Here is a 13,827-nt window from a genome sequence, read left to right as displayed (position 1 = left end):
TCCCCTCCAGGGAGCTGAGCGTCTGACCTCCAGGGAACTTATCTCTCTGCTTATTTGTCTTAACAAGCTCACGGTCGCACATTTCCTGCTGTGCATCTGCCAGTCAGCGGCTTCAGGCTGTCATTACATAAAGCAGCTTCAGTTATTATTCTTCGCTTTACTGCCAGGCAGCAGTGATTCCAGCGGCGTTGGCTGTGCTGTTTCCTCAGTGTGACGGTGTGTTTGTCCATCATATTATCTGCTGCGCATAGACAGAGTTGTGTGTGCCGGTTTTACACGTTCACTTGATTCCATAAATGACTGTAGAGTGAAAAAAGGGGAATCACTTTAAATGCTTTATTTTTCCTGCAAATGATTTTCAAACTCAGGCGCCGCTCTGGGAATATCGTTCACTTCGACAGGCGTTATTGATGAATCTTTGGAGGTTGGACAATGTGAAATTCAAAATGTAAATGTAAAACTTAATGTTGAATTTATCAGAAACATATCCTCTCTGGAATTTTCCATTTCTTTTCCCAAAGTTCCCGCCCAGCAACAAGCTCCCTTTACTGTTGCTTTTCCTCCAAGTACCTCAAACCTGCATTATTTGTAGTGGCCAGCAGGGGGCGACCCTCTGGAAAACAGCATCTCAACCACATGTTGTTAGCCAATGAGTGAGCGCCGTCCTCACTCATCACGTCCAGTTTGCTGGCAACGATGTAAATGCTCTGCCTGAGGCTCCACTCACCAGTGGGTGATGTCACAGTGATGTCATGGCCTACAGTCGAGAGGCTCAAGCGAATGATCTCACCATACAACACGCAATGACACGGAAACAACACATACATGTTGACATGTAGGAATGGTGGAAACACACTTTTATATTTGAAATATGTATAAATACGCAGACTTTCTACTGACAAAAAAATCCAGAAGAACTGAGTTATTCAGGTTTTAAAGCCTCAGGTGGGTTTTAGAGTGGGTGTGCTAATTTAGTTTATCTTTTATGTTGCTTAAAATGTTGAGAGTGACCAGAAATATCAGGATGATGAGCACATTTGTCTTAACACAGATATGTAAGGAAGATTATAGCAGTCACACATGTAAGTCACCCAGCAAAGGTCCATTCAAGCCAAAGACGTTTAGCTTAGTTATCTGTAATGTCTTTGGTGCAAATAAAATATTCATCACACTCTAAAAATGTTAAATGAATAAATTGCAGATGCAAGCTGAGCTCGTAAGAAAAGAAAGGTTGGAAATGAGCTTTGCAGACATTGAAGTGACCACGCGACGTCACCACTGAAGGACCTATTGGAGACTTTTGCTCTCGTCCCGTGCAGATTCATACCCGGGCCCTGGTCCCCCTGCAGCACCACCTGCGGCCCTGGCAGGCAAACTCGGGAGGTGAAATGTCAGGTGCTGCTCACTTTCACCAAGACGGAGGTGGACCTTCCAGAGGAGGAGTGTGGCGGGGACAGGCCCCAGCTGGAGAGGCCCTGCAACCACGGGCCGTGTACCAGAGCCACTGCGGTCCGAGACCACGGCGCTCCTTTGCTCCAGGCTGACGACCTGCACAGCTGGGACTTCAGAGGCTTCGCCGCCTGCTCGGCCACGTGTGCTGCCGGTGAGGTTTGCCGATCGGATGCTCGCAGCTGAAATGCTGATGCTTCTTCTAAACATTTTCTGTATTTCCTCTGCCCAGGGAAGCAGACAGCAGTGGTGAGGTGTGTGAACAGGAAGCAAGATGAGGAGGTGGACGACGCTCTGTGCGATCCATCCAGCAGGCCGTCGGTAATGATCCGCATCTGTAACCCTGAGCCGTGCCCCCCAAGGTAAGAGACCACAAGGTCACCGAAGACACGGAGAAAGCTCACAGTGTGCATGAGCAGAATACAGCGATGGGGCTGAAAGCTGAAGCATTTGTGCATCACAAGCATGAATATTAGTGCTTCTTCTGTCAAAGGAAGCAGGGCGGGGTTGCTTTTTAATAGCTGTACTAGCAGCTACAGCTGCCTGTGTCAGGCCACGCCCCTAATAATGCAAACATTAAGCCTTAATACAAAACAGCTGTGTTACAAAAACATTCTCCCCCCTGTACAGGTGTTATGAAGGGGGAAACTACGGAGCCCTGCAGGGGACATGGGAGAAAAAAAAATTAAGACGGACTTTTGGGAGATCTCGCAAAACTTTTGCGAGATCTCCCAAAACAAACTCGGGATCTCGCAAAACAAACTCGGGATTTTGCAAAACAAACTCGGGATCTCGCAAAAGTTTTAGCCGCATTCTTCCCATTAGCTCGAGACCTACTACAGCCGGGAGGAACACCGCTTTCCCGGCACATCGTGCCTCGACCTCCCGGTCGGCTTCGAGCCAGCATCTAAAGAATGCGGCTAAAACTTTTGCGAGATCTCGCAAAAGTTTTGCGAGATCCCAAGTTTGTTTTGCGAGATCCCGAGTTGGTTTTGCGAGATCCCGAGTTTGTTTTGTGAGATCCCGAGTTGGTTTTGCGAGATCCCGAGTTTGTTTTGTGAGATCCCGAGTTGGTTTTGCGAGATCCCGAGTTTGTTTTGTGAGATCCCGAGTTGGTTTTGCGAGATCCCGAGTTTGTTTTGTGAGATCCCGAGTTGGTTTTGCGAGATCCCGAGTTGGTTTTGCGAGATCCCGAGTTTGTTTTGGGAGATCTCGAGTTTTTTTTGCGAGATCCCGAGTTGGTTTTGCGAGATCCCGAGTTTGTTTTGTGAGATCCCGAGTTGGTTTTGCGAGATCCCGAGTTGGTTTTGCGAGATCCCGAGTTTGTTTTGGGAGATCTCGAGTTTTTTTTTGCGAGATCCCGAGTTGGTTTTGCGAGATCCCGAGTTTGTTTTGCGAGATCCCGAGTTTTTTTTGCAAGATCTCGCAAAAGTTTTGCGAGATCCCGAGTTTGTTTTGCGAGATCCCGAGTTTGTTTTGTGAGATCCCGAGTTCGTTTTGCGAGATCCCGAGTTCGTTTTGCGAGATCCCGAGTTTGTTTTGCGAGATCCCGAGTTCGTTTTGCGAGATCCCGAGTTCGTTTTGCGAGATCCCGAGTTCGTTTTGCGAGATCCCGAGTTTGTTTTGCGAGATCCCGAGTTCGTTTTGCGAGATCTCAAAAAATCGCAAAAGTCCGTCTTAATTTTTTTTTCTCCCATGTCCCCTGCGGGACTCCGTAGGAAACTGTCTATAGACAGGGCTGCACATAAGTGCTCTGCAGGTGCACACTCGCTGTCAAAATAAAAGACGCGCACCAGATAAGAAGTTGCAACGTGCGTTTGCGTACATACGATTTTCTGGAGGAGGACAGACATTTGTTTAGAACTCTTAAAGATGTCAAAGACCTCCAAAGAAATGTCAGGAGGAGTCCAAACTGCAAAAGAAGCGCTTATTCTCGGAACAGTGGTTGCAGGAGGTGAGCTGGCTTCAAACAAATGATGAACGCACAGAGATGTGGTGCAGAATATGCCGTGAAAATCCCACTGTAGCAGACAAAAACAGCCTTTATATGGATGCGAACGCGCGTTGCAACTTCTTATCTGGTGCGCGTCTTTTATTTTGACAGCGAATGTGCACCTGCAGAGCACTTATGTGCACCCGTGTGTATAGAGACCAAACACTATGTGCATCAGGCTGTAAACAGCCTCTGCTGGACATTAGTGGAACTGCAGCTTTGGGGGATTTCTGTGTGTTTGCTTCATCTGTCAGCTCTGCTCTGCATACGTGGGTAAAGGTTCAGCAGTGATGGCAGTTTATGCAGGATACTATATTATATATACTATATACTATATATATTAATACTCTGTCCCTTATAAAAAGTATCTTCAGGAAAATAGCAAGAAAACCTTTTTTTCACAGATGTCATCATGTGAACAGCAAGTGTTGCTCACATGAAAACCATAAGATGCAGTTCTATCTTTAAGCTCTCGAGCTGCTAGATATTGACGTTTGATTGAGATGAATAATCAGAGGAGCCAGTATCTCTTTTCACCAGCAGACGCTCTCGAGCAGAAATAACCACAGCCTTGGCCTCTGCGACGCGTTGGAGTGTTTACAGCTGAATTTTCTGTCCTCTGTAATTTGTGCACTTGGCTGCCGGTCAACCTTTGAGCAGAATATCCAATGCAGGCTCACATCACCTGCTGGGCTCCTATTGGCTCACAGAGAAGAGTTTTTAGAAAACCTTTCTGATTTCAATTTTATGACTTCCACAAACAGCATGTGCATTATTGAAGCCACGCGCTTTCCAACAACCAAAGACAGATTTGACTCTGCAGTAAAAAGCCTGGAACAGACATCAGTGCGATTAGACACACACACACCATACACACTGATCGTTAGTTAAATCATTGCTGTACATGTGAAGGGTGCAGAGATGGATTACTTTTTTCAAGTAATGAGTAAAGTAAGGGATTACTATTGCAAAAACGGTAATTAGATTACCGTTACTTTCCCGTAGGAACGCTGCGTTACTGCGTTACTAAAACCGTGATTTTTTTGTGAGAATGTCTCATGACAGTGACGTAAGCGAGTGCAACGTTCGTGACAACAGCTGTGTGCAGATCAACAATGGATCATATATCGAGTGCAGAGAGAGTATGAGCGTGCAGCGTTTAAAGCGTGGAAGTACTGACCTTACTTTGAGTTTGATTCCATAAAAAGTGACAAAAACATTAGTGTCCGTTGTGCGTGGGAAGAAAACTTCTTTTTACTAAAAAAGAAGTTTGTACATGTGAAGCTTCCGAAAGCTTCACATGAAGCTTGTGAAACTTCCGAGCAAGCACCGAGTAGCTACGACGTAATGGGAAACTCACAGAGAAACTCGCGGATTCTTCCACTGACCGCTGCACACCTGCACCAGGGTAAACCTCCGCCTACCCCACTCCTGCTTTACAGGTGAAAATAGAGCAACAGGACCGCTAGTCTTTGACTTTATTTATTTTCTGCTGTGTTTTACTTGCATCTATTTGAAAGACTGAGTGTAAACACACAAAATATTTTATTTTATGTGCTGGAATGTGCAGAAAATAGGTTTAAATATTAAACTAATTTCTTCCAGTCAGAGAATGTTGCATATAATTAAATTTTTGCTTGATGCATAAAGTTAAAAGATTAAAACTAATAAAACAAGTTTTAAAAAGAGACTTTTCCATTTGATTACATTTTGTATGATGATTATGCAGAAAAAGTAGAATTGGGCTGAAAGATCTATCACTTTATCACCTATTCAGGTTGTAAATCGTGTTTTTAAAAAGTAACTAAGTAACTAATTACTTTTGAAAATAAGCAATCAGTAAAGTAATGGGATTACTTTTTGGGGGAAGTAATTAGTAATTAGTTACTGATTACTTTTTTCAAGTAACTTGACCAACACTGGAAGGGTGTGTGTTCATGTGTGAGGGTGGGCGGTGCCTTCGGCTCCATCTTTAACAGGGTCATGAATGAGCCACTAACAGTTTACAGTCATATTTCTCCACACTGACCTCTGACTTCATATAAAATGCAGTGACTTCAGTGTTTCATCCTGTTTCATTCAAATACAAATACACGTGAAACTTGTGGTTTATTGCATTCTGCCTCGAAATATCACAGTGACGAGTTTTGTTGTTCCGATCAGTTAATTCTGGTATGATGTTGAAAGAAGCTCCAAAAACGAAGGCGGAGTAACAACAATGAAGCTTTTATTGAGCTGATGAAGTCCGGAGGCCGGTTCAGTCAAAGCTGGAATCCAGGGAACGTCTCCAGAAAGCTGCTTTAACAAACTCCCACTGGATCAGCTCCCAGTTCAGGGACAGGAACGACGGGAAACTCATCCAGTCGACTTTGTGTGTCAGTGAAGATACGTTAACACCATAACTCCACCGAGTCATCAGTTATCCAACCTGAACAGATGATAATGCTGGAGTCCTGCCACAGACTTATTACAGTCCTTTTTACACAGGTGACGGGATCTGAATATTAAATGTAGATCAAACAGATAAGACGCCGCGCCCTCCTCATAGACCTCTGGGTTTAAAGTCATTTTCAGAGCCTGTGATGATGATGGAAACGATGTGTCAGGTCAAACAGCTCAAATTCCTACTGTACATTTAAAACCCAGTGTAAGGCTGACACGACACATTCAGGTGATCTGTCAGCTGCATCCAAAAACCTCCAGTTACATTTAGTCACCTGCGGCCTCTGTGACCTGTAACAGGATCCGTCGGTGCGACTGACCAGCTTCACACAGATGTGTTGAAACGAACGAGGGCGAGTTTTTAACTCCACGTGCTTCATGGAAAACGTTCCAAAGCATAAAACTTGGTACAAATTTGTGTTTTTGTGCGTGCCAACATTTGGCTCGATTTTCTTTGCTGCGCCTTAATGAGATGTGAAAGCAGAGAGGGTGGAACGCTGATGTCAGCAGTCTAGACTGACGGAGGAGATAAGGCTGTGCCAGCCCGTCTCTAAATCACCGCCGCAACCCTGTGGACGAGGCGCCGGGCGCTCTGCGTACGGTCTGATCTCAGGAGAACAGAGAGTGAGATAATGCTCGCTTATTTTGAAACCGAAGCTTGTTCTTGTTTTGAGCTCAGTAGAGGAAAGCTCCGATGAAGACGTGGATTAGAGCCGGGAGTGCAGCGAGAGTTTGTGGGCCGATGTAATCGCCATGTTTACTGAATAAACACAATAAGACGTCCGGGCTGCGGGGAAGCCGTGAGCACCGAGGGACGCTCCTGCTGATGTCAGAGCAACACACACTAAACAAAAAACATATAATTATATAACACAGTGTGTTAGCGCACAGACATGCTGCATCAACCCAAAGACGCGTCAGTTATTTACTGTTGAATATTAAACACACACAGTCGCGCTTTACTGTAAATTCCCACAGAGCATCGAACATGTGACGCAGGAGCCAGAACTGCCTCAGCATCCGTCGACAGTCACGATGGATGTTTGCAGGTCTTTGTTCTCATATTCCTGAGATTCTATTGAAGCATCATAACCAGCTGAGGGAGGCTCAGCCTCTACATCAGCGGCCCCCGACCTTTCTGCACCACCGACCGGTTTAATGTCATTGTGTAACTTTATTAGCAGCTTCCTCTTGAAATAAACTCATTGAACGTAATCCTCATTCAATGTTGTTAACGGTGGCAGAAGAAAAGGAAATCATTGATCTTGTTGGGAAATCACAAACAAAGAAATCTACAGACTTTGATGACATTGATATGGAAATCGTTAAAGTGATCGATGGCATCTCCAAACCTTTAACATACATTTGCAATTTGTCTCTACAAACATTCCCAACACAAATGAAAACAGCTAAAGTAATACCACCGTTTAATATGGAGATAGACACAAATTCACAAATTACAGGCCTGTTTCTCTACTTTCACAATTTTCAAAAATACTGGAAAAAGTTTTCATTAATAGACAAATTTATAGATAAACATAAAATAATCATGGACAGTCAGTGTGGTTTCAGACCAAACAGATCAACATCCGTGACTTTAATGGAACTAATTGAAAATATCACCAATAATACAGATCATTGACCTAAAAACGTTTTTGACACAATCATGAAATATTACTTGATAAGCTGGAGTATTGTGACACTAGAGGAGTGGTGCCAGAGTGGGTCAGGAGTTATGTGAGAGACAGGCAATGATTTGTGGAGCCTGGTGAACATCAGAGTGCCTGGACATTGTTTGTGTAGTTCCACAGGGGTCAGTGTTGGGACCAAAGCTGTTTATCCTGTTCATCAATGATATATGTAAAACATCTGATATATTACAGGTTATTTTGTTTGCAGATGATACAAATATTGTTTGTGCTGGAGAGAATTCACAGCAGCTTTTTTTGTCACACAAGAAATGATTAAACTGAAAACAAGGTTTGACAGAAACAAGTTTTCACTAAATTTGAATAAAACTACATTTATGTTATTTGGAAATTGTAAAAAAAGATGCTGAAGCAAAATTGTTGATAAATAATGTTGAAGTAAGTTTCTCATACAAAATTTCTAGGTGTGATAATAGACATCAAAATCTGCTGGAAACCTCACATAAAGCATATTCAAGCTAAACTGTCCAGAAGCATCTCTGTACTGAGTAAAGTTAAACATTTTTTGCCTTCCAAATCACTCCAGGTACTTTACTGTACACTTACACTGCCATATTTGGAATACTGTGTGGAAATCTGGGAAAATACACACAAAACTTCACTTCAACCACTTTGAAAAAAGCAATCAGGATAATTACTAAAGCAGGATTTAGAGACCACACTAACATTATGTTCTTGAAATTAAAAATTCTGAAGTTTATGGATCTTGTAAAATATAAAACTGCAATAATTATGTACAAAGCAAAACAAATATGTTACCAGGAAATGAACAGAGGATGTTTTTGACAGAGGAAGGGGACAATGAACTGAGGGGAAAATTAAACCTGAAGACTCGGACAAACGTTAAAACCTTTTGTGTTGCCATTTGAACAGTTTTCCTGTGGACCTACAGCAATGTTCAAACATTAGTCAGCTCATAAAGATGTTTCGAAAACTGCTTTTGGAAGAATGTGAAACTGATAAAGTTGATCAGCCATTGTTTATGTAACTATGCTATCTGTCACTGTAGCTATGCTAATACGTGTCCTTCATTCCTTGTTTGTTGTGTGGGGTAAGTGATGATGGGAGTTAGAGGTAACAATGAACAGTGGGATTCAATAGAATGGAGCACGGGGTAGGAACTAATACGTATGTTATACTTCTTCCTACTTCATTTCAGACTTAATCATTGTAATTTTATGTCATTTAGACTATTTTATTTTATGTATTTTCTCTTTTTTGTTTTGTCTGAGCACATACGTGTGTGTATTTACATATATATTCCTATGTGCACATGTAAATGCATCCTCCTCTCTGCCCCTTAATGCTCTCTGGTCGCTATGGTAACGTGTAAATATTTCTTTCAAAATAAGACACACAGCTACAACACGGGAAAGACCCAGGGAAACCGAGTTAAGGGTAAAAACCCTGAAAACTATACATTTCACACCCGAGCCTCAACTCCCACGGCCCGGTACCAAATGGCCACGGACCGGGCTTTGGCCCGAGGGTTAGGGACCGCTGCTCTACATCATCACACCAGCAGCACCAGGCTGACCAAGGTTCCCAGCTGAGCCTGCGCTGCACTGTTTTCAACAGCCTTACACATGGAATAAGCAAAGTCCAGCTCTGCCAAAGTGCCATTAAGCACAGGAAATGATGAGCACACAGTGGCCTCACAGTATAGCCTTTATATCCAGTGTCGTTAACTCCAGTTAGAAGCCTTCACATGTGTTTGTTGTAACATTAGTGAGAGGATGAAGCCAAAAACGCATCTCAAACACACAAATCTGCTTCACATTGTTCTCAGTTTTACACTTTGATTACATATTCTGATTATGACCCGTTTTCTGAATCCCAACAAGCGTAATGTGCTCCTAATATTCAGCCAGCAGCGTGAGTGGGTGTGTGAGCTGGAAGTTTCCAGCACATTTCCAGGCACCGGATGGATGTTTGCCCGTCCAGTAGTCTTACAAACTGATTCACACGCAGTGATTTATCTCTGCCTCCTCCTCTAATGGACATTTACAGGAAGCAGCTGCAGAGTGCAGGCACACACACACACACACACACACACACGATTTCAGAGGACGCTGCTTCATAGATTCATTCGGAGGCTTACCTTAACCTTAAAATATGTCTTCACATTAAAATGTGATGATTTATGTTTCGCTGACTTGCTTTTTCTGCTCATAACATGATTGTGTGAACAGATTTAGGTCCCTACAACGTGAGTAATCCCCCTCACTCCCGGGGTGGAGCCCGCTGCCTGACAGTTTGGGAGTCCAGCAGCGAGAGCGCGGGGAGGTGGAGAACCTCCCCTATTCCCTCTTCTGCTGTGTTTCTATAACTCTCCCACTCAGCCTGTGCATGTGACTGCTATACATCATTCTCCTCAGCTGGGATTCGTGTCTCTCCCTGTGGTTTCTCTGACCTTGTGAACTGAAAGAACACGATAAAGACACCTGCGCTCTGTATGAGGTCTGTGTGTAGTTTGTGGTCCACCGCCGTCAGCAGTCGGGTCGGACATTTGGGAATAATCTTGTATCCCACACAGTGAGAGTGGATTACGCAGCCTTGTCCTTGTTGGGGTTTTTGTGCAGCAAACAACTGAGACCAGCAGCTCAAAACATTATCTATGAAGTGAAAAATACAGTGATGAAAAAAATAAAGGAACACTTTGAAAACACGTGAGACCTGAACGTGAAAAGAATCGTGCGGGATATCTATACTGATCTGGACCTGGGAATGTGAATAATCAAAATACAGAGGGCTGAAAAAATGATGCAGCAGGGGAGTCACATTTGTTCATGTTTCATTGCAGCAGCTCAAAATGATACTCAGTAGTTTTTAGGGCCCCTGGGAGCTGGTGTATAAGCCTGATAATGTCAGGGCATGCTCCTAATGTGACAACAGATGGTGTCCTCCCAGATCTGGACCAGAGCATCACTGAGCTCCGGGACAGTCTGAGGAAACATAACATCCCAGAGGTGTTGTGTTGGATTTAGGTCAGGTGGACGTGGGGGGAAATTAATGGATCAGTTCCTTCATCCTCCAGGATGAAGGAACTGATCGGAGCAGCAGGAAGCCAAATGAACACAAATACCAATCAGGCTCCACAATGCTGGTCCCTCACCTGGTTGGTCCGTCCCCTGGTTGGTCCCTCCCCTGGTTGGTCCCTCCCCTGGTTGGTCCCTCACCTGGCCGGGCCCTCCCCTGGTTGGTCCCTCACCTGGTTGGTCCCTCACCTGGCTGGGCCCTCCCCTGGTTGGTCCCTCACCTGGTTGGTCCCTCACTTGTTGGTCCCTCACCTAGAAGTTACCTGATCACAGGAGCATGTCGCACAGGTACCACTCTTTCTGACTTTACTGAGCTCAGTACTGATGCTCGTGGGTAACTGGGATCTGGGTGTAAACCCGCTCCGATTCCTCAGGGGTTCCCAATCGAGTCATCAGTGCAGCGACATGAGAGAAGCAAAGCAAAACTCAACACTAAACTAAATCTCTTCCTGCTGAGCCAAAGCACACAGAAGAGCTTGAAAAAGACACGAACTGATAAATCATCAGGTCAACCAAGCAAAAACCCAGATGTTACTGAGCTCATTATCTCTACACAAAACAGTGTGAAGACTTTTTTTAAATGTGTCATTAAAGTTATAGAAAATGCATACATTTACACTGCGTTCCACATCATTATGCATGCGACATTTCAATTAGTTTTTGCTTGTGTTATTCTCACATCTTCTGAGATAACTGCTGTCAGCGTCAGATGGGGTTTTAATTAGTTTGTCAGGTCCTGTTAATTATAGAGAAACCTCCTTAAAGAGGTCGTTCAGCTTTATTAAGAGAATCACAGTTTTCAGGCAGCGTGTGGAGAGAGAGATCTGTCTGAAGTTAAAATGAGGCGAATAGTGCAATGTCTGGCAAGAGACATGAAAAGCCGAGGTCATCAAACTGTGAATGGAGTTAGTCACGGCACAGATGAATAAAAGTCTTTTAAAGAAAGTTTCTGTGTGAGAAATTCAAACAGATATATTCTGTTCATGTCTGGCTCAACATTTGGGTTCATGGACTTTGCTTTGCATGATTCACAGTTCAAAGTAATCCTTCTTTATCTGATGCTGGCCTCAGTGCAGCCCCTCAGTTCATCCTCTGTCTGATATAATTTGGTTTAGCTCCTCCCCCTTTATAGTCATCCTACCTTTATGCCAATTTTGTTTGGCTGCCCCTCACACACTAAAAATGAGGTGGGTGGGGCTTCAGTCCAAAGCCTCTGGCTCCTCCCACCTGAGCACTGACGGTCACGCCTCCCGCCACACAGTTGAAACTGCTGTGAGCCTGTGCATCAGTGCAACCACATGATTGGCTCATAGGTTTCTGGTCTGGCTGTCGATTGGCTCTTCAGCACCGTCCATGCAGTTACAGATCGCCCTTGTTGTTCACCTGCTTGCTGTATGTACGGTGCATGCATCATAACACATCTGTGATGTTTTGTTTGAGTGCACAGCTGATGCAACATCAGACATGTTTTACATAACCGAAGCGCAGCACGGCTCTGCATCGTGATTAACGTCACCTAAAAACGATGCTGGACGGAGTGAGAGTGTTTCAGAAGTGAATCCTTTCATCTCCCCCACATGAGATGCCAACATACCTGAAGCCTCTCGTCTCTTTATTTGCAGTCCCTGAGTGTATTCTAGTGTGTTTGATCATACTTTTACAAGGTGACACAAAGGTGTCTTTTAATCCTTTGATTAATTCTGTTGCTTCAAAGATTGAGCTCGCCTCTTTCGCTGTCTGAAGCTCCGTCTCTCTCGCCAGGTGGGAAGTGACGGCGTGGACGGGCTGCTCTGCGTCCTGCGGTGTTGGCATACAGACCAGGAGTGTGTTTTGCATGCGTCTTTTGTCCGTCGACCAACAAGATATTCAGACTATTTCAGAGGACGCGTGCACGGATTTCCGACCTGCCATCCTGCAGCCCTGCAACCAGGTGGACTGTCCTCCAGCCTGGGAGACCGAGCCCTGGCAGCAGGTACGGACTTTCTGAGCATGTGTGTACGGAGGGTGATTAATGCACTGTCTTTCTACCTCCTCGCTCTTCTTCTGCTTCCTCCCTCCAGTGCTCCCAGACCTGTGGTGATGGTGTTCAGGTGCGGAAGGTGTACTGTAAGCAGCTCCTGTCCACGGGGGCCTACAGGCGGCTGGGGGACGACGCCTGCCAGGTAACCAAGCCCGCTACAAACAGAGGCTGTGGCAATATGGACTGTGTGCCCTACACAGCGGGAGGAGAATGGGGAAAGGTGAGCACACAGTGCAGAAATGTCATATTGTTTTTTCATATTGTGCAACGTCTGATTTAAGCTGCAGCTGGATTATACTGCCAGTGTCTTTAATTAGAGTTAGATTAAACGGCTTCAGCAGGATCAGAGTGCAGTAGATGCAGGAAGTGCTTAGAGGCAGGCCTGATCAACCAGAGGTCTGAAGGGGAGCAGGGTTAGTACTCACAAACCCAGCCTGGAGCTTGTTTTGGAGAGACAAGACCATTAAGCATGAAACCATCACATGTGGTCTTTGTCTTTTCTTCACGAGTGCTGGTAAGAAAAATACCCGTTGCTTGTTTGCTTACAAACCTTGATATAGTGATGTCATCCTAAAAAAGGACCCTGAGCTTTTTCTCCGTGCATGAAATTTGCACGTCAGCGTTATATTCCTGCCCGTTTCCTGTGTTTGCTGTTAGAGAAAACCTGCCTTCCTGGGTCTCAGTGATAGCAGGAAGTCAAGTAACTTGAAGCTGCTTGCCTCAGTATTTCAGTGATTCGGGTTAAAATACGGTCGATACGTTTTGATTTTTTTTTTTTTACAAATCAATTTTGGTGGTTGCCATGGTAACACATTCCTGCTGAAGAGCCAGGCTGGTTCAGGTTCAGCCCCTCAGGTAGATTTGTTTTGCAGTTAGAGAAGCAGGCAACCGTTCTGCAGACATCAAACTCAGACAGCGAGCGGAAAGGAAATAAACGGGAGGAAAGAGAGAGCGCTGCAGAACTTAAAGAACAAGAAAGGCAACAAATTATAAACACTAATATTATAAATACACTGATTCACATTAAAAATGAATAAATGGAACAGACATGTGAACAGTTTGCTGCTTAACCAGATGAATAATAACAGCTGGGACAAAACTGTTTCAGGCCATTAAAACACTGCACCAGCTTCAAAGAAGTGCTCTCTGCCAAAAAAGTACAAATCTGAGTCCAGG

At 44.4% G+C, this 13,827-nt stretch overlaps 1 protein-coding gene across 4 annotated transcripts in view; it reads left to right on the top strand.

The window, feature by feature from the left end:
• The window catches only part of adamtsl3 (ADAMTS-like 3), a 212,056-nt gene that overhangs the window by 164,018 nt on the left and 34,211 nt on the right, over positions 1-13,827 (top strand). For all 4 annotated transcript variants that reach the window (XM_085160442.1, XM_085160455.1, XM_085160451.1 and 1 more), the window contains 4 exons: positions 1,320-1,603; positions 1,682-1,811; positions 12,393-12,603; positions 12,692-12,871. In XM_085160442.1, coding sequence (XP_085016568.1) covers positions 1,320-1,603; positions 1,682-1,811; positions 12,393-12,603; positions 12,692-12,871 — 805 coding nt within the window. The remainder of the gene's footprint in view (positions 1-1,319; positions 1,604-1,681; positions 1,812-12,392; positions 12,604-12,691; positions 12,872-13,827) is intronic.

Source organism: Neolamprologus multifasciatus, chromosome 1, assembly GCF_963576455.1.
Source record: "Neolamprologus multifasciatus chromosome 1, fNeoMul1.2, whole genome shotgun sequence".
Classification (NCBI taxonomy): domain Eukaryota; kingdom Metazoa; phylum Chordata; class Actinopteri; order Cichliformes; family Cichlidae; genus Neolamprologus; species Neolamprologus multifasciatus.
This window is presented reverse-complemented; position numbering and strand designations above follow the sequence as displayed.